Source organism: Garra rufa, unplaced genomic scaffold (genome assembly GCF_049309525.1).
Source record: "Garra rufa unplaced genomic scaffold, GarRuf1.0 hap1_unplaced_001, whole genome shotgun sequence".
Taxonomy (NCBI): Eukaryota; Metazoa; Chordata; class Actinopteri; order Cypriniformes; family Cyprinidae; genus Garra; species Garra rufa.
Genome location: NW_027394276.1, coordinates 21429974 through 21453633, shown reverse-complemented (window position 1 = coordinate 21453633; position 23660 = coordinate 21429974). Strand labels below are relative to the sequence as shown.

The 23660-nt window shown below is 29.6% G+C and overlaps 1 protein-coding gene across 1 annotated transcript in view; it reads right to left on the bottom strand.

The window, feature by feature from the left end:
- The window catches only part of LOC141302369 (uncharacterized), a 24375-nt gene extending 6860 nt beyond the window's left edge, over positions 1 to 17515 (bottom strand). The window contains exons 1-4 of the mRNA XM_073832414.1: positions 17402 to 17515; positions 4714 to 5139; positions 2011 to 2186; positions 1891 to 1897 (exon numbers count right to left, since the gene is read on the bottom strand). Of these exons, the coding sequence (XP_073688515.1) occupies positions 1891 to 1897; positions 2011 to 2186; positions 4714 to 5127 (597 nt within the window). The 5' untranslated portion in view covers positions 5128 to 5139; positions 17402 to 17515. The remainder of the gene's footprint in view (positions 1 to 1890; positions 1898 to 2010; positions 2187 to 4713; positions 5140 to 17401) is intronic.
- Between the last annotated feature and the right edge of the window lie 6145 nt (positions 17516 to 23660).

Here is a 23660-nt window from a genome sequence, read left to right as displayed (position 1 = left end):
CTGGTCTTGTCTAGCTCTGCCTGAACTCTGTGTATTCCTGTTCAAGACAGTTCGGGTAGGTCAAAAATTTGAGGTTAAAAAGTATATAAATAGTAATTTTGTTTGGGAAATAACCAATTGTTTCGCTCGATAAGACCCTTTTTCCTTAGCTGGGATTGTTTAGAGCCCTTTGAAGCTGCATTTAAACTGCATTTTGGAAGTTCAAACTCGGGGGCACCATAGAAGTCCACTATATGGAGAGAAATAGATAATTTACTCAGCCCCTTGTCATCCAAGATATTCATGTCTTTCTTTCTTCAGTCTTCTCTCCATATAGTGGACTTCTATGGTGCCCCTGGGTTTGAACGTCCAAAATGCCGTTTCAAAGGGCTCTAAACAATTCTAGCCGAGGAAGAAGGGTCTTAATCTAGCAAAAATTCAATTCAAATTCAAGAATTGAATTGGAATTTAGGAGTCATTCTCAATTCAATTCTGAATTGCGCACAAGCCTGCAAAGAAGATCAAACGTCCTTGTAGGACGATTTTGAAGGTGGCGGATGAGATGGTAGTTTTTCGACCCCGTTAACTGTCTTGAACAGGAATACACAGAGTTCACACAGAGCTACACAAGATGAGCCTTCGAGGCTAAAAGTATATAAATTGTAATTTTTTTGGGGAAAATAACCAATAGTTTTGCTAGATAAGACCCTTCTTCCTCGGCTTGGATCATTTAGAGCCCTTTGAAGCTGCATTTAAACTGCATTTTGGAAGTTCAAACTCTGGGGCACCATAGAAGTCCACTACATAGACAGAAACTCTGAAACAGATCATTTACTCAGGCCCTTGTCATCCAAGATGTTCATGTGTTTCTTTCTTCAGGCTTAAAGCAATTGTGTTTTTGGAGGAAAACATTTCAGGATTTCTCTCAGGATATAGTGGACTTCTATGGTGCCCCAGAGTTTGAACGTCCAAAATGCAGTTTAAATGCAGCTTCAAAGGGCTCTAAACAATCCCAGCCGAGGAAGAATGGTCTTATCTAGCGAAAAAATCAGTTATTTAAAAAAAAAAAAAAAGATATTTAGATTCTTTTTAACCTCAAATGCTGGTCTTGTCTAGCTCTGCCTGGACTCTATGTATTCCTGTTCAAGACAGTTCGGGTAGGTCAAAAATTTGAGGTTAAAAAGTATATAAATAGTAATTTTGTTTGGAAAATAACTAATTGTTTCGCTCGATAAGACCCTTTTTCCTTAGCTGGGATCATTTAGAGCCCTTTGAAGCTGCATTTAAACTGCATTTTGGAAGTTCAAACTCTGGGGCACCATAGAAGTCCATTATATGGAGAGAAACTCTGAAACAGATCATTTACTCAGCCACTTGTCATCCAAGATGTTCATGTCTTTCTTTCTTCAGTTTTAAAGAAATTGTGTTTTTGGAGGAAAACATTTCAGGATTTCTCTCCATATAGTGGACTTCTATGGTGCCCCTGAGTTTGAACGTCCAAAATGCAGTTTAAATGCAGCTTCAAAGGGCTCTAAACAATCCCAGCCGAGGAAGAATGGTCTTACCTAGCGAAAAAATCAGTTATTTAAAAAAAAAAAAAAAAAACATATTTTGATTCTTTTTAACCTCAAATGCTGGTCTTGTCTAGCTCTGCCTGGACTCTATGTATTCCTGTTCAAGACAGTTCGGGTAGGTCAAAAATTTGAGGTTAAAAAGTATATAAATAGTAATTTTGTTTGGGAAATAACCAATTGTTTCGCTCGATAAGACCCTTTTTCCTTAGCTTGGATTGTTTAGAGCCCTTTGAAGCTGCATTTAAACTGCATTTTGGAAGTTCAAACTCTGGGGCACCATAGAAGTCCACTATATGGAGAGAAATCCTGAAATGTTTTAGTCCAAAAACACAATTACTTTAAGCCTGAAGAAAGAAAGACATGAACATCTTGGATGACATGTTATTGACACAAAGGTCCAGATAAAGAGAGAACTTTATAAACCCCATTGTATACGTTTAAATCAAACAAAACATACTTTTTACTATTAGCCAGTTTGCGATATTCTCCGACCGTCATGGACTTCTTCTGGATGTTGTATTGTGTGAAGAGTCCCGATTGGCCGGTCACCACTTGCATGATGGGAGCGGGAATGACCATCTCTTCAATGGTTTCGTAGGAACGCCGCGGCTTCCACTCCTTTGGCGGAATAACCTAAAAAACAACGCATGAACTTTAATATATGTGTAAATCCATAGAAAACAAACACGTAAGTCTTGGTATTAAGAATATCTGAATAAAGGCAGACCTTTTTATTCAAGGTTAATTTATAAATTTATTGTTAATTCATGTTCATTCATGATACATTTATGTTAATTTATACAACTTGGACAGGTAAATTAGGATGTGTAGAAATTTGCATTAACTAAGATTATTAAATGGCATTAAAGTATTATGTATTGTAATTTTATGTGCATTCTTTAGTATTAATGATGAGCAAAGTTTGGAGAGGTTAGTTTTGATAAAGTTTATTTAACATTAAAAAAGCAAATATTGTTATTTACTGATATAAAAAAAATCATACAGAACTGTACACACAATGAAAACAAATAAGAAAATTGATCAATTGTGTGATTATTGGGATTACATTTAGATAAAAAGATATATGTACAAACAATATAATATAAACAAATAAGATTTATTTTGTTTTGATTATATTGCATTAATATTTCATTAAATTGAGTACTGAATTAAATGTAATTGTATATTACAATAATTTTTATTATTAAGATTAAAAACAAAACATTTTCCTTTATCATATAGGGTCATGTGGGCAAAACTTTTCACTCAATTATATACTTTAACATCAGTTAATGCACAGAAATATACTTGAAAGTACAACAAATAATATTTTTACTGCATTTACTAATCTAGGTTCATGCTAATTGCTTACATATACTAGTTTAACATTTCAAATTGTAAAATTAATTTTAGTTCAATATGAATGACCATGAATTAACAATGGCGCATTTATATTTTAACATTAACCTAGATTAACAAATACTTTCAAAAAGTGTTGTTTACTGTTATTCGTGATGATAAACGAAAGAATTTAACTTTACTTTTAAAAGCAAATCTTTTAAATTTAAACTCAACTTAAATCAAACTTCTAATTAGTTCAAATGTACATTTAAATCTAACTTAAATCAAACTTCTATTTAGTTGAGAATTTCTATTTAAATCTAACTTAAATCAAACTTCTATTTAGTTGAGAATTTCTATTTAAATCTAACTTAAATCAAACTTCCATTTCATTTAAAAATTAAATTTAAAATCCAACTTTAATCAAACTTCCATTTCACTTAATTTTAATCAAACTTCTATTTAGAATTTAAATTTAAGTCTAACTTAAATCAAACTTCCATTAATTTTAAAATTTAATTCTAACTTACATCAAACTTCTATTTAGTTGATTATTTTAATTTAAATCTAACTTAAATCAACCTCCCATTTAATGTGAAATTTAAATTTAAATCTAATTTAAATGAAACTTCCATTTATTTTAAAATTTAAATCTAACTTAAATCAAACTTCTACTTAGTTTAGAATTTTAATTTAAATCTAACTTAAATCAAACGTCTATTTTGTTTAAAATGTACATTTAAATCTAACTTAAATCAAACTTCCATTTAATTAAAATGTTTAATTAAACTTAAATCAAACTTCTATTTAGTTGAGAATTTCTATTTAAATCTTACTTAAATCAAACTTCCATTTCATTTAAAAATTTAATTTTAAAATCCAACTTTAATCAAACTTCCATTTCACTTAATTTTAATCCAACTTAAATCAAACTTCTATTTAGTTTTTAAACGTACATTGAAATCTAACTTAAATCAAACTTCTATTTAGTTTAGAATTTTAATTTAAATCTAACTTAACTCAAACTTCCATTTAATTAATAAAAAAAAATATTTAAAATCTAACTTAAATCAAACTTCCATTTAATTAAAAAAAATTAAAATCTGACTTAAAACAAACTTCTATTTAGTTTAGAATTTTAATTTAAATCTAACTTAACTCAAACTTCCATTTAATTAAAAAAATAATTTAAAATCTAACTTAAATCAAACTTCCATTTAATTAAAAAAATCTGACTTAAACTTCTTTTTAGTTTAAAATGTACATTTAAATCTAACTTAAATCAAACTTCTATTTAGTTTAGAATTTTAATTTAAATCTAACTTAACTCAAACTTCCATTTAATTAATAAAAAAAATTAAAAATCTAACTTAACTCAAACTTCCATTTAATTAAAAAAAAATTAAAATCTGACTTAAAACAAACTTCTATTTAGTTTAGAATTTTAATTTAAATCTAACTTAACTCAAACTTCCATTTAATTAATACAAAAAATTTAAAATCTAACTTAAATCAAACTTCCATTTAATTAAAAAAAATCTGACTTAAAACAAACTTCTTTTTAGTTTAAAATGTACTTTTAAATCTAACTTACTTGAAATTTGAAATTTAAACTCAACTTAAATCAAACTTCTATTTAGTTTTTAAATGTACATTGAAATCTAACTTAAATCAAACTTCCATTTAATTTGAAATTTAAATCTAATTTAAATCAAACTTCCATTTAATTAAAATTTTAATTAAACAAATCAAACTTCTATTTAGTTGATCATCAAACTTGCTTTTAAATTAAAATTAAAATTGAACTTCCATTCGATACCTTTGCCAAACCGGCACGATGAGCTCCTTGGGTCTCAATGTAGGCCACGTACTTCCCGAAGTCCTTGAATTCCTCCATTGTGGGTCTGAAGGTCATGATCTTGTAGGAGGAGTTGGCCGCTGGAGGAGGTCCCGGGGCCAGGGCCGGAGCCACAGCTGGTTCTGGAAACGGTGGTTCTGGAAACGGTGGTTCTGGTGTGAGTTCTGGTGCCGATGGTTCTTGCTTTATTTCTGAGTTCAGAGTTGGTTCTGCAGACGGTTCCAGGACTGGACCTGAAACCTGTTCTTGGCATGGCTGCGGCTCCGAATCCAGGGTGGGTTGGACAGGTGAATCTTGAGTGGCATCTGGTTGTGGAGCGACGTCTGGAGCCGGTTCAGGCTCAGGGTTCGGGTCTGGAGGTAAAGACGGGTCCATGACTGCAGGATGCTGCGGATGCAAATACAAAATATTACCAATCAATAACCACACCACTATTATAAAAAAACATCAGAGAAAAACTGCTGAGATGAACTAAAAATGCTGATCATAAATTTGCTATAAAGTATAAAAATAACTTTTTTTTTGTTATCGTCCCCCATAAATTAAAGTTGGTAGTTGAGGAAATATTTTTCTGTAAAACCCAAATCATTTAGGTTTTAATTTATTTGAATGCATATGAAAAAATAATGTCGTCAACAGAAATACAAAAACTTATAAATAAGCCTGTGTTTAACTAAAAGGTAAAGAAGCTAATTATAAACTTAGGTTTAATACTAAAAATTTTTATGTTATAAAACTGACATTTTTTGTTAAATTTGCTCATCATAAATTATAGTTTTTTTTAGTTGACATATAGCTTTTCTGTAAAAGTTTTATTTTCTAACATCCATATTTTAGGTTTCAATTTTTGAATGTATGAAAAAGTGTATTTCTTTCAAGTATTTACAGGCAGAAATTTAAATTTTATATATATATATAAGAATTTAAATTTAACTTAAATCAAACTTCTATTTAGTTGAGAATTTCAATTTAAAGCAAACTTCTTATTAACTTAATTTAAATCTAACTTAAATTAAACTTCTATTTAGTTTAGAATTTTATTTTAAATCTAACTTAAATCAAAATTCCATTTGATTTTTGTTAAATTCGCTCACTATAAATTATAGATTTTTTAGTTGACAAATAGCTTTTCTGTAAAAGTTTTATTTTCTAACATCAATATTTTTGGTTTCAATTCATGAATGTAGGAAAAAAGTGTATTTATTTCAAGTATTTACAGACAGAAATACAAATATCTAAAAATAAGTTTAAGATGAACTAAAACGTGAAAAGGCAAATTAGAAACTTAAGTATGAAACAAACCATTTTTGTTAAATTCGCTCATTAATTATAGTTTTTAAGTTGACAAATAACTTCTCTGTAAAAGTTTTATTTTCTAACATCAATATTTCAGGTTTCAATTCATGAAAAAGTGTATTTATTTCAATTATTTAAAGACATAAATACAAATATCTAAAAATAAGTCTGAGATTAACTAAAAAGTTTAAAAGCCAATTATAAACTAGTATGAAACTAACCTTTTTTTGTTAAATTCGCTCATCATAAATATAGTTTTTAAGTTGACAAATAACTTTTTTGTAAAAGTTTTATTTTCTAACATCAATATTTTAAGCTTTAATTTAGGAATCTATAAAAAAAAGTGTATTTATTGTAGGTGTTTAAAGTCATAAATAAAAATATGTAAAAATAAGTCTAAGATTAGCTAAAAATTTAAAAGCTAATTATAAACTTAGGTATGAAACTAACCTTTTTTTGTTTTAAATTCGCTCAACATAAATCGTTTTTTAAGTTGACAAATAACTTTTCTGTAAAAGTTTTATGTTCTAACATCAATATTTTAGGTTTTAATTTATGAATGTATAAAAGAAAGTGCATTTATTTTGGGTGTTTAAAGTCATAAATAAAAATATCTAAAAATAAGTCTGAGATTAACTAAAAAGTGAAAGAGCAAATTACAAACTTAAGTATGAAACTAACCTTTTTTTGTTAAATTAGCTCATCATAAATTATAGTTTTTAAGTTGACAAATAGCTTTTCTGTAAAAGTTTTATTTTCTAGCATCAATATTCTAGGTTTCAATTCATGAATGTAGGAAAAAAGTGTATTTATTTCAAGTATTTACAGACAGAAATACAAATATCTAAAAATAAGTTTAAGATGAACTAAAACGTGAAAAAGCAAATTAGAAACTTAATTAGAAACTTAAGTATGAAACAAACCATTTTTGTTAAATTCGCTCATTAATTATAGTTTTTAAGTTGACAAATAACTTCTCTGTAAAAGTTTTATTTTCTAACATCAATATTTCAGGTTTCAATTCATGAAAAAGTGTATTTATTTCAATTATTTAAAGACAAATACAAATATCTAAAAATAAGTCTGAGATTAACTAAAAAGTGAAAAAGCAAATTACAAACTTAAGTATGAAACTAACCTTTTTTTGTTAAATTAGCTCATCATAAATTATAGTTTTTAAGTTGACAAATAGCTTTTCTGTAAAAGTTTTATTTTCTAGCATCAATATTCTAGGTTTCAATTCATGAATGTATGAAAAAGTGTATTTATTTCAAGTATTTACAGACAGAAAAACAAATATCTAAAAATAAGTCTGAGATTAACTAAAAAATTAAAAAGCTAATTAAAAACTGAAGTATAAAACTAGCCTTTTTTGTTATATTCACTCAAATTATAGTTTTTTTAGTGGACAAATAACTTTTCAGTAAAAGCTGTATTTTCTAACAACAACATTTTAGGTTTCAATTTATGAATGTATAAAAAAAAGTGTATTTATTTCAATTATTTAAAGACATAAATACAAATATCTAGATTAACTAAAAAGTTAAAAAAGCTAATTAAAAACTGAAGTATAAAACTAGCCTTTTTTGTTAAATTGACTCATAAATTATAGTTTTTTAGTGGACAAATTACTTTTCAGTAAAAGTTTTATTTTCTAACATCAATATTTTAGGTTTCAATTTATGAATGCATGAAAAAGTGTATTTATTTCAAGTATTTACAGACAGAAATACAAATATCTAAAAATAAGTCTGAGATTAACTACAGTGAAAAAAGCTAATTATAAACTTAAGTATGAAACTAACCAGTTTTTAAGTTGACAAATAACTTTTCAGTAAAAGTTTTATTTTCTAGCATCAATATTCTAGGTTTCAATTTATGAATGCATGAAAAAGTGTATTTATTTCAAGTATTTAGAGACAGAAATACAAATATCTAAAAATAAGTCTGAGATGTACTAAAAAATTAAAAAGCTAATTATAAACTTAAGTATGAAACTAACCAGTTTTTAAGTTGACAAATAACTTTTCAGTAAAAGTTTAATTTTCTAACATCAATATTTTAGGTTTCAATTTATGAATGCATGAAAAAGTGTATTTATTTCAAGTATTTACAGACAGAAAAACAAATATTTAAAAATAAGTCTGAGATTAACTAAAAAAATCAAAAAGCTAATTACAAACTTAAGTATGAAACTATCCTTTTTTGTTATATTCACTCATAAATTATAGTTTTTTTAGTGGACAAATAACTTTTCAGTAAAAGTTTTATTTTCTAACATCAATATTTTAGGTTTCAATTCATGAATGTGTAAAAGTGTATTTATTTCAAATATTTACAGACAGAAATACAAATATCTAAAAATAAGTCTGAGATGTACTAAAAAATTAAAAAGCTAATTAAAAACTTAAGTATGAAACTAACCAGTTTTTAAGTTGACAAATAACTTTTCAGTAAAAGTTTTATTTTCTAGCATCAATATTTTAGGTTTCAATTTATGAATGCATGAAAAAGTGTATTTATTTCAAGTATTTACAGACAGAAATACAAATATCTAAAAATAAGTCTGAGATTAACTACAGTGAAAAAAGCTAATTATAAACTTAAGTATGAAACTAACCAGTTTTTAAGTTGACAAATAACTTTTCAGTAAAAGTTTTATTTTCTAACATCAATATTTTAGGTTTCAATTTATGAATGCATGAAAAAGTGTATTTATTTCAAGTATTTACAGACAGAAATACAAATATCTAAAAATAAGTCTGAGATGTACTAAAAAATTAAAAAGCTAATTATAAACTTAAGTATGAAACTAACCAGTTTTTAAGTTGACAAATAACTTTTCAGTAAAAGTTTTATTTTCTAGCATCAATATTTCAGGTTTCAATTTATGAATGCATGAAAAAGTGTATTTATTTCAAATATCTACAGACAGAAATACAAATATCTAAAAATAAGTCTGAGATTAACTACAGTGAAAAAAGCTAATTATAAACTTAAGTATGAAACTAACCAGTTTTTAAGTTGACAAATAACTTTTCAGTAAAAGTTTAATTTTCTAACATCAATATTTTAGGTTTCAATTTATGAATGCATGAAAAAGTGTATTTATTTCAAGTATTTACAGACAGAAAAACAAATATTTAAAAATAAGTCTGAGATTAACTAAAAAAATCAAAAAGCTAATTACAAACTTAAGTATGAAACTATCCTTTTTTGTTATATTCACTCATAAATTATAGTTTTTTTAGTGGACAAATAACTTTTCAGTAAAAGTTTTATTTTCTAACATCAATATTTTAGGTTTCAATTCATGAATGTGTAAAAGTGTATTTATTTCAAATATTTACAGACAGAAATACAAATATCTAAAAATAAGTCTGAGATGTACTAAAAAATTAAAAAGCTAATTAAAAACTTAAGTATGAAACTAACCAGTTTTTAAGTTGACAAATAACTTTTCAGTAAAAGTTTTATTTTCTAGCATCAATATTTTAGGTTTCAATTTATGAATGCATGAAAAAGTGTATTTATTTCAAGTATTTACAGACAGAAATACAAATATCTAAAAATAAGTCTGAGATTAACTAAAAAATTAAAAAGCTAATTATAAACTTAAGTATGAAACTAACCAGTTTTTAAGTTGACAAATAACTTTTCAGTAAAAGTTTTATTTTCTAGCATCAATATTTTAGGTTTCAATTTATGAATGCATGAAAAAGTGTATTTATTTCAAGTATTTACAGGCAGAAATACAAATATCTAAAAATAAGTCTGAGATGTACTAAAAAATTAAAAAGCTAATTAAAAACTTAAGTGTGAAACTAACCAGTTTTTAAGTTGACAAATAACTTTTCAGTAAAAGTTTTATTTTCTAACATCAATATTTTAGGTCTCAATTTATGAATGCATGAAAAAGTGTATTTATTTCAAGTATTTACAGGCAGAAATACAAATATCTAAAAATAAGTCTGAGATGTACTAAAAAATTAAAAAGCTAATTAAAAACTTAAGTGTGAAACTAACCAGTTTTTAAGTTGACAAATAACTTTTCAGTAAAAGATTTATTTTCTAACATCAATATTTTAGGTTTCAATTTATGAATGCATGAAAAAGTGTATTTATTTCAAGTATTTACAGACAGAAATACAAATATCTAAAAATAAGTCTGAGATGAATTAAAAAATTAAAAAGCTAATTATAAACTTAAGTATGAAACTAACCAGTTTTTAAGTTGACAAATAACTTTTCAGTAAAAGCTTTATTTTCTAACATCAATATTTTAGGTTTCAATTTATGAATGCATGAAAAAGTGTATTTATTTCAAGTATTTACAGACAGAAATACAAATATCTAAAAATAAGTCTGAGATGTACTAAAAAATTAAAAAGCTAATTAAAAACTTAAGTATGAAACTAACCAGTTTTTAAGTTGACAAATAACTTTTCAGTAAAAGTTTTATTTTCTAGCATCAATATTTTAGGTTTCAATTTATGAATGCATGAAAAAGTGTATTTATTTCAAGTATTTACAGACAGAAATACAAATATCTAAAAATAAGTCTGAGATGTACTAAAAAATTAAAAAGCTAATTAAAAACTTAAGTATGAAACTAACCAGTTTAAGTTGACAAATAACTTTTCAGTAAAAGTTTTATTTTCTAACATCAATATTTTAGGTTTCAATTCATGAATGTGTAAAAGTGTATTTATTTCAAATATTTACAGACATAAACACAAATAAGTAAAAATAAGTCTGAGATAAACTAAAAAGTAAAAATAAATTATAAACTAGTATAAAACTGACATTTTTGGTTAAATTAGCTCATCATAAATTATAGTTAAGTTGACAAATAACTTTTCAGTAAAAGTTTAATTTTCTAGCATCAATATTTTAGGTTTCAATTTATGAATGCATGAAAAAGTGTATTTATTTCAAGTATTTACAGACAGAAATACAAATATCTAAAAATAAGTCTGAGATTAACTACAGTGAAAAAGCTAATTATAAACTTAAGTATGAAACTAACCAGTTTTTAAGTTGACAAATAACTTTTCAGTAAAAGTTTTATTTTCTAGCATCAATATTGTAGGTTTCAATTTATGAATGGATGAAAAAGTGTATTTATTTCAAGTATTTACAGACAGAAATACAAATATCTAAAAATAAGTCTGAGATTAACTACAGTGAAAAAAGCTAATTATAAACTTAAGTATGAAACTAACCAGTTTTTAAGTTGACAAATAACTTTTCAGTAAAAGTTTTATTTTCTAGCATCAATATTTTAGGTTTCAATTTATGAATGCATGAAAAAGTGTATTTATTTCAAGTATTTACAGACAGAAATACAAATATCTAAAAATAAGTCTGAGATTAACTACAGTGAAAAAAGCTAATTATAAACTTAAGTATGAAACTAACCAGTTTTTAAGTTGACAAATAACTTTTCAGTAAAAGTTTTATTTTCTAGCATCAATATTTTAGGTTTCAATTTATGAATGCATGAAAAAGTGTATTTATTTCAAGTATTTAGAGACAGAAATACAAATATCTAAAAATAAGTCTGAGATTAACTACAGTGAAAAAAGCTAATTATAAACTTAAGTATGAAACTAACCAGTTTTTAAGTTGACAAATAACTTTTCAGTAAAAGTTTTATTTTCTAACATCAATATTTTAGGTTTCAATTTATGAATGCATGAAAAAGTGTATTTATTTCAAGTATTTACAGACAAAAATACAAATATCTAAAAATAAGTCTGAGATTAACTACAGTGAAAAAAGCTAATTATAAACTTAAGTATGAAACTAACCAGTTTTTAAGTTGACAAATAACATTTCAGTAAAAGTTTTATTTTCTAGCATCAATATTTTAGGTTTCAATTTATGAATGCATGAAAAAGTGTATTTATTTCAAGTATTTACAGGCAGAAATACAAATATCTAAAAATAAGTCTGAGATGTACTAAAAAATTAAAAAGCTAATTAAAAACTTAAGTGTGAAACTAACCAGTTTTTAAGTTGACAAATAACTTTTCAGTAAAAGTTTTATTTTCTAACATCAATATTTTAGGTCTCAATTTATGAATGCATGAAAAAGTGTATTTATTTCAAGTATTTACAGGCAGAAATACAAATATCTAAAAATAAGTCTGAGATGTACTAAAAAATTAAAAAGCTAATTAAAAACTTAAGTGTGAAACTAACCAGTTTTTAAGTTGACAAATAACTTTTCAGTAAAAGATTTATTTTCTAACATCAATATTTTAGGTTTCAATTTATGAATGCATGAAAAAGTGTATTTATTTCAAGTATTTACAGACAGAAATACAAATATCTAAAAATAAGTCTGAGATGAATTAAAAAATTAAAAAGCTAATTATAAACTTAAGTATGAAACTAACCAGTTTTTAAGTTGACAAATAACTTTTCAGTAAAAGCTTTATTTTCTAACATCAATATTTTAGGTTTCAATTTATGAATGCATGAAAAAGTGTATTTATTTCAAGTATTTACAGACAGAAATACAAATATCTAAAAATAAGTCTGAGATGTACTAAAAAATTAAAAAGCTAATTAAAAACTTAAGTATGAAACTAACCAGTTTTTAAGTTGACAAATAACTTTTCAGTAAAAGTTTTATTTTCTAGCATCAATATTTTAGGTTTCAATTTATGAATGCATGAAAAAGTGTATTTATTTCAAGTATTTACAGACAGAAATACAAATATCTAAAAATAAGTCTGAGATTAACTAAAGTGAAAAAGCTAATTATAAACTAGTATGAAACTATTTTTTGTTTTGTTAAATTTGCGAATCATAAATTTAGTTTTTAAGTTGACAAATAACTTTTCAGTAACAGTTTTATTTTCTATCATCAATATTTTAGGTTTCAATTTCCATGAATGTATATAAAAAAAGTGCATTTATTCAGTTCCCCTAATTAAAAAAAAAAGGTAAAAATTAAATTGGGATTAACCTATGTTTCAGATTACAATTTATATGGGAACATTTATAAATTTTAGGTCCTTAAAACAGAAAATACAAAAAAAAAAAAAATTTCAATTAATCCTGAATCAATAAACCTGCTTTTTAACAAAAACGACCCAATTCATATTTTTCAAACTAAAACCATTCAGATAAAAACTCTTCAAAAATCTAATTATTAACTTGAAACTGACCTTTATTTTGTTAAATCCACTCATCATAAATGATAATTGGTAGTTTACAAATAACTTTACTGTAAAATATTTATTTTCTAACATCAATATTTTAGGTTTCGATTTAATGTATATGAAAAATTGTTTTTATTTCAGTTCCCAAATGCAAAAAAATACAATAAAACAAGTGTAGTATTTATATGACTTAAGTATAAAACTAATCTAAGAGTTAAAGTAACCTTTTCCATCAATTTAATAGTAATTAATCGATGAAAAACTTTATTTTCATCAATATTTCAGGTTACTCAACTTGTTTAAGGGCTAACAAAAACAACCCAATTCTTATTTTTCAAATTAAAATAAAACCATTAAAAAATGTAAAACTACTTAGAGAAAAACTGTTCTAATTAGTAATTTTAAACTAAGGTACAAAAACAACATTTATTTAGTTAAATGATAGATGCTAGTTGACACATAACTTTACTTTTAAGTTTAATTGTCTGACAATTTTTCAAGTTATTTTTATATGCTTGTCTAAAAAAAAAGTATTTATTTCAAATATTTAAAGACAAAAGTACAGATACCTAAAAAAATAAGTCTGAGATTAACTAAAAAGTTGAAAACAAAAAATTAATTCAATGTACTTTTTTTCTTCAATTTCGTCAAAACAGTGTTTTAAGTTTCAATTTCTATGAACGTATATAGGAAAGTTATACAAAAATAGCAAAAACAGCCCTAATTCATGATTATATTCAAATAATAACATTCAAAACCAGGTATAAAGAGTCCTAAAATTAACTGAAAAGCTGAAAACTATAAACATATCTATCAATAAAATAAATCTACAAACTTCTTTCTTCAATTTAGTAGTTGAACATCAATATTTTAGGTTACAATTTATATAAACGTACATGGAAACGTTTATATTTCAGTTGCTGTAAATAGCGACCACTTCACAAATTTTGATCGTTTTTATATCTCCAATAGTTCATTGGAAAGGCTCTGCAATGTGACAAATGTATTTTTATTTTCAAGTTAATTAAAAATTGCATGAATACAAACTATTAAAGAGCAGAAAAATTGCTGTTAAAAGCAAAAAGAAATGTATTTGAAAAAAAAATAAAGGAAAATAATTTAACAAATTACAAAATAAAAGCCTTGAAAAAGAACCTGTTCTAAACAAGCCAATTACCAAAGAGCCAAAAGCAAAAAATCCCACAGGTATTATTACTGTCACCACACCGAAATCCTCATCTGACCTGTTGCGTTGCACACGCTTTCATCAGAAACACACCAACCATGAGCCCAACAACCACAAGAATGATGAAAACACTGTACAACCTTAAAAACTGATCAAATAAGTGGATCTTTGCACGATCCAGCATAAGAAACCAGACCGTCCACGTCAATAATACAGATTTTCTAGCAATAGAAGTATTCTTCAAAGCACATTTTGAAACAAAGATGCTATCCTGAATGAATATTACAAATTTAAAGAGGGATATAAACACATTTTTGCAGTCAATGATCAAATAATGCAATAGCTAACTCAATTAAATCAAAATAAAATATCTGAAATACACAGTAGTAATAGTAGTCTGGCAACCATGATGCTTTGCATGACATTTTCTTATGCACAAGTAGATTTTAGTGGCGAGTTGCTCCAGGCATTAAGATTTAAATGGCATGGAAATGTCGCAAACACAGAATTATTACAACTAGCTAAACTAAATGAATATTTATAAATAATAATAATATAATAATTATGCATGCATGAACTAAATAATCAAGAACCACATGAAAATTTGTCCTAGTCCACATACAAACCCAGCAGACATGCATTTCGTCACTTGCTCACCAAAAAACCCTTTGTAGTGAATGGGTGCCGTCAGAATGAGAGTCCAAACAGCTGATAAAAACATCACAATAATCCGCTTGTGGATTATTGTGATGTTTTTATCAGCTGTTTGGACTCTCATTCTGACGGCACCCATTCACATCCATTGGTGAGCAAGTGATTCAATGTTACATTTCTCTAAATCTGATGAAGAAACAAACTCGTCTATATCTTGGATGGCCTGAGGGTGATTCATCCTAGTTCATGTACAAACCAACTTCCTCATCAACAGATCCTCTGCAGCAAATGGGTGCCGTCAGAATAAGAGTGCAAACAGCTGATAAAAAACATCTCAATAATCCACACCACTCCAATCCATCAGTTAACATCCTGAGAAGACAAAAGCTGCTTGTTTGTAAGAAACAAATCTATCATTAAGATGCTTTTAAGTCCATAAAGCGCTATAATGAATTATGGATGAAAATGTTTTGTTTGAAACATCTTAATGATAGGTTTGTTTCTTACAAATGCAGTTTTTGGCTTCACAAGATTAATCGGATTGCTTGTAGATTACTGTGATGTTTTTATCAGCTGTTTGGACTCTCATTCTGACGGCACCCATTCACTTCCATTGGTGAGCAAGTGATTCAATGCTACATTTTTCTAAATCTGATGAAGAAACAAACTCACCTACATCTTGGATGGCTTGAGAATGATTCAATTTCCCACTAATATTCATTTTTAGATGAACTAAGCCTTTGGGGGAAAAAAATCAATAACATACAAAATGCGTCGCTTATAGTTTTTCTGATTAGATACTACTAAAGTCTCTGTGTTACATTAAATATTACACATGGATGGAATAAATAATCAATAACTGGATTAAAATTCCTCCCAGCTCATGTACATACCAAATTGCTCACCAACAGATCCTCTGCAGTGAATGGGTGCCGTCAGAATGAGAGTTCAAACAGCTGATAAAAACATTACAATAATCCACAAGTAATTCAATTAACATTTTGAAGCCAAAAGCTGTGTTTGCAAGAAAAAAATCTATCATTAAAATGCTTTTAACTTATATATGAGTCTATAATTCACTGGAGGAAGCGTTATTATGAATTATGGACAGAATTTTTTTTTTCTTTTTATCTTAATGATAAATTTGTTTTTTATAAATACAGTTTTTGGCTTTACAATATTAATCGAATTTCTTGTGGATTATTATGATGTTTTTATCAGCTGTTTGGACTCTCATTCTGACGGCACCCATTCACTTCCATTGGTGAGCAAGTGATTCAACGCTACATTTCTCTAATTCTGATGAAGAAACAAACTCATCTACATCTCGGATGGCTTTAGAATGATAACATTTTCAACTAATATTAATTTTTGGGTGAACTACGCCTTTGGAAAAAAATCAATAACAACATGCAAAATGCATCGCACATATTTGATTTGATTAGATATTACTAAAGTATCTGTGTTACCTTAAATATTACTCATGGATGGAATAAACAATCAATAACTGGATGAAAATACATCCATTGGACTCTCATTCTGACGGCACCCATTCACTTCCATTGGTGAGCAAGTGATACAATGCTACATTTTTTTAAATCTGATTTAGAAACAAACTCATCTACAAATCATCTCGAATGGCTTACGGAGAGTACATTTTCAGCTAATATTCATTATTTGGTGAACTACGCCTTTGAAAAATAATCAATAACCACATGCAAAATCCATCCCTCATATTTAATTGAATTAGATATTACTAAAATCTCTCTGTTACCTTAAATATCACGCATGCATGGAATAAATAATCAAAAACTGCCCGCACAATTCATCTCAAATACGTCTTTATAGCTTAAAATCAGTTAACTTTCGATTCATGTAGTTTATTAAATACTGAAAATATGCTTGATGCTTAACCATAAAGACCATCCACGCCTGAAAGAAAGAAAGAAATAACCAATCGATGCAAAATAGCTGTTGTTCAGCTCAGCTCAAGTTCAAACAGCATGAGAGATGAAGGTTTAAATGGCCTTTGTGTATATGTGCAGCCTAAAGCAAAATGCATCATGGCTACCAAAGCGAAATGCATGAAAAATCAGACGCGAAAGCATTAAAGCAACACATATATCTCACATATTGTGACTTAAGTGTCAAATGCACGTCTGTATTGAGAGACAAACGCTTCAGCGTGCTTATATTCCTCACTAGCAGCGTTTATCCTGCTGATTTGACAAGCATATCAACACAGCTGCTCTGAAACATCGCAAATAACAATAAAAACTCGGCCGATGTTGGCGGACTCGATCCGAAAGGGGTATATAAAAAGTATATATCGCGTTACCTCCTGCTCTGGGTCGTTTTCTCCTCTTTATTCGCTGTTTTCTCCTCGATTCTGTTCGTTTTCTCGATTCCAAAGGCTCGGTAGTGTTACAGCAGCGCTGGGCCGCGTCTCCGCCCACTGCAGCGCGACGTGTGCCGTGATTGGCTGGATTGTGTCAAAGCGTGGTCTCCCATTGGCTGGCGCGCTCGATTGACGGCTCATCCGACCTTTCGCCTTCTGTTTGTGCATTCTACTATCACGGAAATCACGTATTTCACGTAATAATAGTGTGTCTTCCGGTATGACATACTCCAGTGTACGTCTGTTTGATGGAATATGAAATATACACCGCTTGTATACCAGATTCGTCGTGTTTTCCGCATGTTTTCCGCACAATACGTTATAAATAGGAGAAACCCTTCCATTTAAACGAGGTGGAAATATGTTCAGACACAAATAACACCATATGAACAACATCTGATCTTATCAAACCCCACTTCTCCTTTTTAAAATCAGGACGAAGTTTGGAAAGAAAAACATCTATGTGGTGTAAAAGATGTATTTGTTTCACCAAAAGGCCTTCAGGATTATGAAGTTATGCTTTGAGGCTTTAAATTAACCCTATTGTAATTGTTAAGATTTTAATTTTGATTATTATTATTATTCAGCCCTAAAACTGATCGTGCAGACCAAACCGTAAGGCCTAGAGACTTGAAATTTGGCCAAATGGTAACTTAAGAGCTCATTTTGAGGAGAAGTTGACAAATTTCACCCCAATTGGCCAAAGGGGGCGCTACAGCGTAAAAAAGGGACATTTTTGGCTATACTGCCCTCCAAAGGCAAAGCGCAGTAACTGCACATATGGTCAAAAGGCTTAAAATGGACTTTGTGACAACTGTTTGGTCTTGTGGCAAAGTCTCCTGGTTCAATTTTGTCCCGTTTCAGAGAAACGAGAGTGTCAACATGTTTGACTAGCTGGTGTAAAAACTTTAAAGGCGTTTTTCTCAGTTTCAGTGTTGGTGTAGTTACTGCACTTTGCCTTTGAAGGGCAGTATAGCTCCTAGACCAGGGATCACCAAATCTGGACCTCGAGATCCATTTTCCTGCAGAGTTTAGCTCTTACCCTAATAAAACACACCTGAGCATGCTAATCAAGGTCTTCAGGATCATTAGAGAATAACAGGTAGGTGAGTGTGATCAGGGTTGGAGCTAAACTCTGCAGCGCATTCGACCTCCAGGGTAAGATTTGGGGAACCCTGTCCTAGACCGTTTGTTATAGACTCAAAACATATATTTAAATTTATCCAAAAGTTCTTGCTAGTCCTCGAATCAGATGAGTTGATAGGAGGATATTAGAGCCGTTTCACAGTTTGTAATCGTATCACTCCGTTTGTGGTACTTCTTACAGCGAGTGTCATGGCGGACATGTGAGCTCCGGATCATCAGGGGGCCGTTCTGCACTCATGAACCCACACATGAGTGCCTCACCTCGGCCAGATCTGGAATTTACCACTGATCTCTATAATGGTTAAACTTGAGATATAATTCATTTTTGGCATATCTAACAGGCAGTCTTTGGTCTTATTTATCTATTATTTGTTCCAGGGCGAATTGTTTTGGCAAAACCTTGTCATGTTTTTGTAAATTCAGTGCTGTATATCAGAGCGCTGCCTGTGTAATTTTGACTGAATTGCCTAGCAACTTTTTATGATGGCTGTTTATTAATTATTATTAAGAAAATAATATTTTAAATAAATAATAGTGGTATATAATACTGTATTTTATATAAATAATAGTAGTGTTTAGTATTGAGAAACGGTGCGTGTTCCTTGAGTCAAAACAAAGAAAACTGATTTTTTATGGTTTATGTCCAAAACATACTTTTGCAAACTACTCCTAGGTTTTCAGTGAATATCGATTATTATCCAAACAATTTTTTTACTTTTGATTTACAGTCGCAAAGAGGAGCCAAAACGTTCGAAAGAGACGGGGACACTTTTACTAAAATGGCTATAATTAATGATCGGAATGAGATATCTTCACCAAACTTGGTACACACGTGTAAGAGCTCAATGTTTGGCCAAATAAACAAAATTGCGCAGCCACTTGATGGCGTTATAAGATGGGAAAAACTGAAAAATGGTTATAACTATGCAACCGGTGGTCCAATCAACTTGAAAATTGCTATGCGGTGTCTTTGTCCAAAGGGGCATAAGTGTCTATGAGGACATTCATGTATCTCACAAACCATTGCCACCATTGACCAAAGAAAATGAAGCATCTATTAGACAAGGTTAACAGAGATCAATCGGAACTGAGTGGGCATGTTCGACTGTAAGAATCTGGAAAGAAATCAGCCACTAGTTGGCGCTAACAAGTTGTATGGCTCTGTAATCACATGGTGTTTCACACATCCACACAACATGCATATAATTTGATAGATCTCCTCATAATGAGCAACTTTGCCTCAAGAACCATTGCTGTCAATCAAATCGTTCATGAAATAGTCACAATTATGTTGAAAACACTCTTTTGCGAACTAAAAGTTGAAGTTTCGACTCACGGTCGAAGAGTGGTGCCAAAATGTTCATTAGAGGTGGGCCACTTTTACTAAAATCACTCTAACTGCCGAACAGAATGAGATATCTTTACCTAACTTTGTACACATGTAAGAGCTCAATCTTTATTTAAAAAATGGCGCAGATTTGCCACTTGGTGGCGCTATAAGATGGGGAAAAAACAACAACAGAAAAACGACTATAACTACGCAACTGTTGGTCCAATCAACTTGACAATTGGTATGCAGTGTCTTTGTCCAAAGTGGCACAAGCGTCTAGGAGGACATTCTTGTATCTCAAAAAACATAGCCACAATTGACAAAAGAATTTTAAGCACCTATTAGACTTTCAATGGAGGTCGACCGGAACAAAACTTGGGTCTGTAAGAATTTTGAAAGAATTCTGCCACTAGTTGGTGCTAATGAGTTTCATGCCTCTGTAATCATATGGTGTTTCACACATCCACACATATTATTTGATAGATCTCCTCATACTGAGCAAGATTGCTTTTAGAACCATTGCTGTCAATCGAATTGTTGATGAAATAATCACTATTATGTTGAAAACCTACTTTTGCGAACTACTCCTAGGTTTTCTCTGCTGATCGGAACCAAACCACTGCAAAAATGTTCTCTGGACAGTGAATATCGATAATTATATTAAAAAAAGTTTAACTTTTGACTCACGGTCGCAAAGGGGTGCAAAAATGTTTGAAAGAGGCAGGGCCACTTTTACTAAAATGGCAATAATTTATGAAAGGAATGAGATATCTTCACCAAACTTGGTACACACACGTTAAGAGCTCAATGTTTGGCCAAATAAAATTGCGCAGCTCTGCCACTTGGTGGGGTTATAAGAGCTGAAACTGAAAAATGGTTATAACTACACAACCGTTGGTCCAATCAATTTGAAAATTGTCTCCAAACTGGCACAAGTGTCTATGAGGACATTCATGTATCTGAAAAAACATGGCCGCCTATTTGACCAAAGAAGTTAAGCACCTATTAAATAAGGTGAACAAAGGTCGATCAGAACGAAACTCAGTGGGCATGTTCGACCCATGACCCTAAAGGTCTGTAAAAATTTTGAAAGAAATTGGCCACAATATGCATAGCATTTGATAGATCTCCTGTTGAGCAACTTTGCTGTCAATCAAATAGTTACTATTATGTTGAAAACCTACTTTGCAAACTAGTCCCAGGTTTTTCGATCAAACCACTGCAGCACAAATCTCTGGACTCTCTAATTGATAATTAAAAAAAAAAAAGTTGAATTGTCATTAAAATGTCATTAAAAAACAGGGCATGGCCAAATATAGCCAAAAGCCTATAAAACCTAAACGAAACCTCAAAACTTTGAAACCTGACAGATGACAATTAACAAGCATGCAAAGTTTCATGGAGATTGGACCATAGGTGGCGCTATCAAAAACAATATTTCAATTCTAAATGACCTTAAATTGTTTAGATATTCACACAAACACTAGATGTTCATATAATATGATAGATCTTGCTGTCAATCAAATTGTTCATGAAATATTCAAGATCATTTAAAAAAAAAAAAAAAGCTACTTTTGAAAACTAGTCCTTGGTACAATTCTGCAGTACAATTCTCTGGACCCTCTAGATCCATAATTACCAAAAAAAACACTTTTGTAAGCTTCCACAGGGTCACTTTTAAAAGGACGTGGCCAATTATACCCCAAAGCCTATAAATCCTAAATGAAAACTCAACTTCATAAAACTAGGTGAGCATATGAAACGTGATTTTAAGCATGCATACAACTTTTCCGTACACTCGACCATAGGTGGCGCTATAACAGTCATAAGTGTTAAAAATCATATTTCTCCATCAGTTACCTGGTTGAAAAAGGTTAAGAGCTAATTACTCTTTAAAAGCTACACAGAAGTTTAAAGACAGAATTCTACAGATGGATGCACAATTTATTCACAAGGTCAATAACAGTTAATCAGAATTCTAGCACATTCAAATGAAATCATTTGGATTTTCATTGCAAAATAAGAGAGCCAAACACAGGGTTTTATTTTATATAAAAGTTCAATACAGTTTATTGAAAAATATAGCACTTATCCCAGTGCAAGAAAATAGCTATGCACCAACCACTACATAAAATGGCTAAACACAAGTGCTAAAAATATACAATTTCAAATTTCAGAATATACAGCTCCAGTCTAGGCAAATATTAGAAATAGTTGAGGTATAACTAAGGAAAACAAATAATAAAACAAAAAGTAATTATCTGCAGCCTTAGGCATTTTGTGTAGCGAATTCTAGAACTCTTACAAACAAGCAAAAGACGTCAACGGGCGAAAAAGACGAAACAATTAAATACTTCCTGAATGAGTGACTGTCAAGGTTTGTGCGGAAAACGGCTCGAGGGTTTCTCTCGAAAACCTTTGATAAATCAAGGCAGACCAGGAGCGCTTAAACAGATTCGGGATCGACTCAAAACAGCACCTGAAATGCAGATCGCCGATCGGTTTTACGCGCGTGACCGCTGTTTGCATAGCGGCAGGAGTTAGTGGAAAAATGACACTCCATTTCTAAAGCACATACAGCAGTTAAACAGCAAAGCAAATAAACGAAATGCAAAAGAGAGGGATAATATCAATTCACTTCAGAGCATATTAAAATTTAACCACTTATCGAAATGGACGAGGAAAGAAAGGATAAGTTCAACGAACGTAGAGTTCTTACGTAAATTACTATTAGGTTAAAAAATGAATTGATTTTAAGATTCAATTTAGTTAGTTATCAATAACGGCAGTACGATAAAATATTTCACAAAGCAAAAACGTAAATAAACGCTCGTGTGCGCTAGTAAAGCTACGGCACCTTAAACTCACGGACCTCAATAGCATTTGTACGAAGGCTTGTCAAGATCATAAATGGCGAAAAACCACTGGCAAAAAAAAATAAGATTGTAAAGCAAGTTCGTTTAAGTTTAGTTAGCGCTAACAATGGTACAGTAAAAACAGAGCTACAGCACCTTAAACTTGTTAACATTTGTACGAAAGCTTAACATCATATGACGGAAAAAACCTGTTAGGATATTAGCGCCGCTAACATCGTAATAGTTCATAGCTAATTTGTTTAAATTTAGTTAGCACCAACAATGGTACAGTAAAAACAGAACTACAGCACCTTAAACTCGTTAACATTTGTACGAAAGCTTAACGTCATAAAAGACGGAAAAACCCTGTTGCGATATTAACATTGCAAACATCTTACTAGTGCATAGCCAATTCATTTAAATTTAGCTAGCACTAACGATAATACAGTAAAATTACAGCTACAGCACCTTAAACTCTTGGATGTTAACATTTGTACGAAGGCTTAACACCATATGACGGAAAAACCTGTTAGGATATTAGCGCCGCTAACATCGTAATAGTTCATAGCTAATTTGTTTAAATTTAGTTAGCGCCAACAATTGTACAGTAAAAACCATTACAGCTACAGCACCTTAAACACTTGGATGTTAACATTTGTACGAAGGCTTATCGTCAGATTACGGAAAAACCTGTTGTGATATTAGCGCCACTAACATCGTAATAGTTCATAGCTAATTTGTTTAAATTTAGTTAGCACCAACAATGGTACAGTAAAAACATAGCTACGCCTTAAACTCTTGGATGTTAACATTCGTATGAAGGTTTAACGTCATAATTGACGGAAAAACCTGTTGCGATATTAGCGCT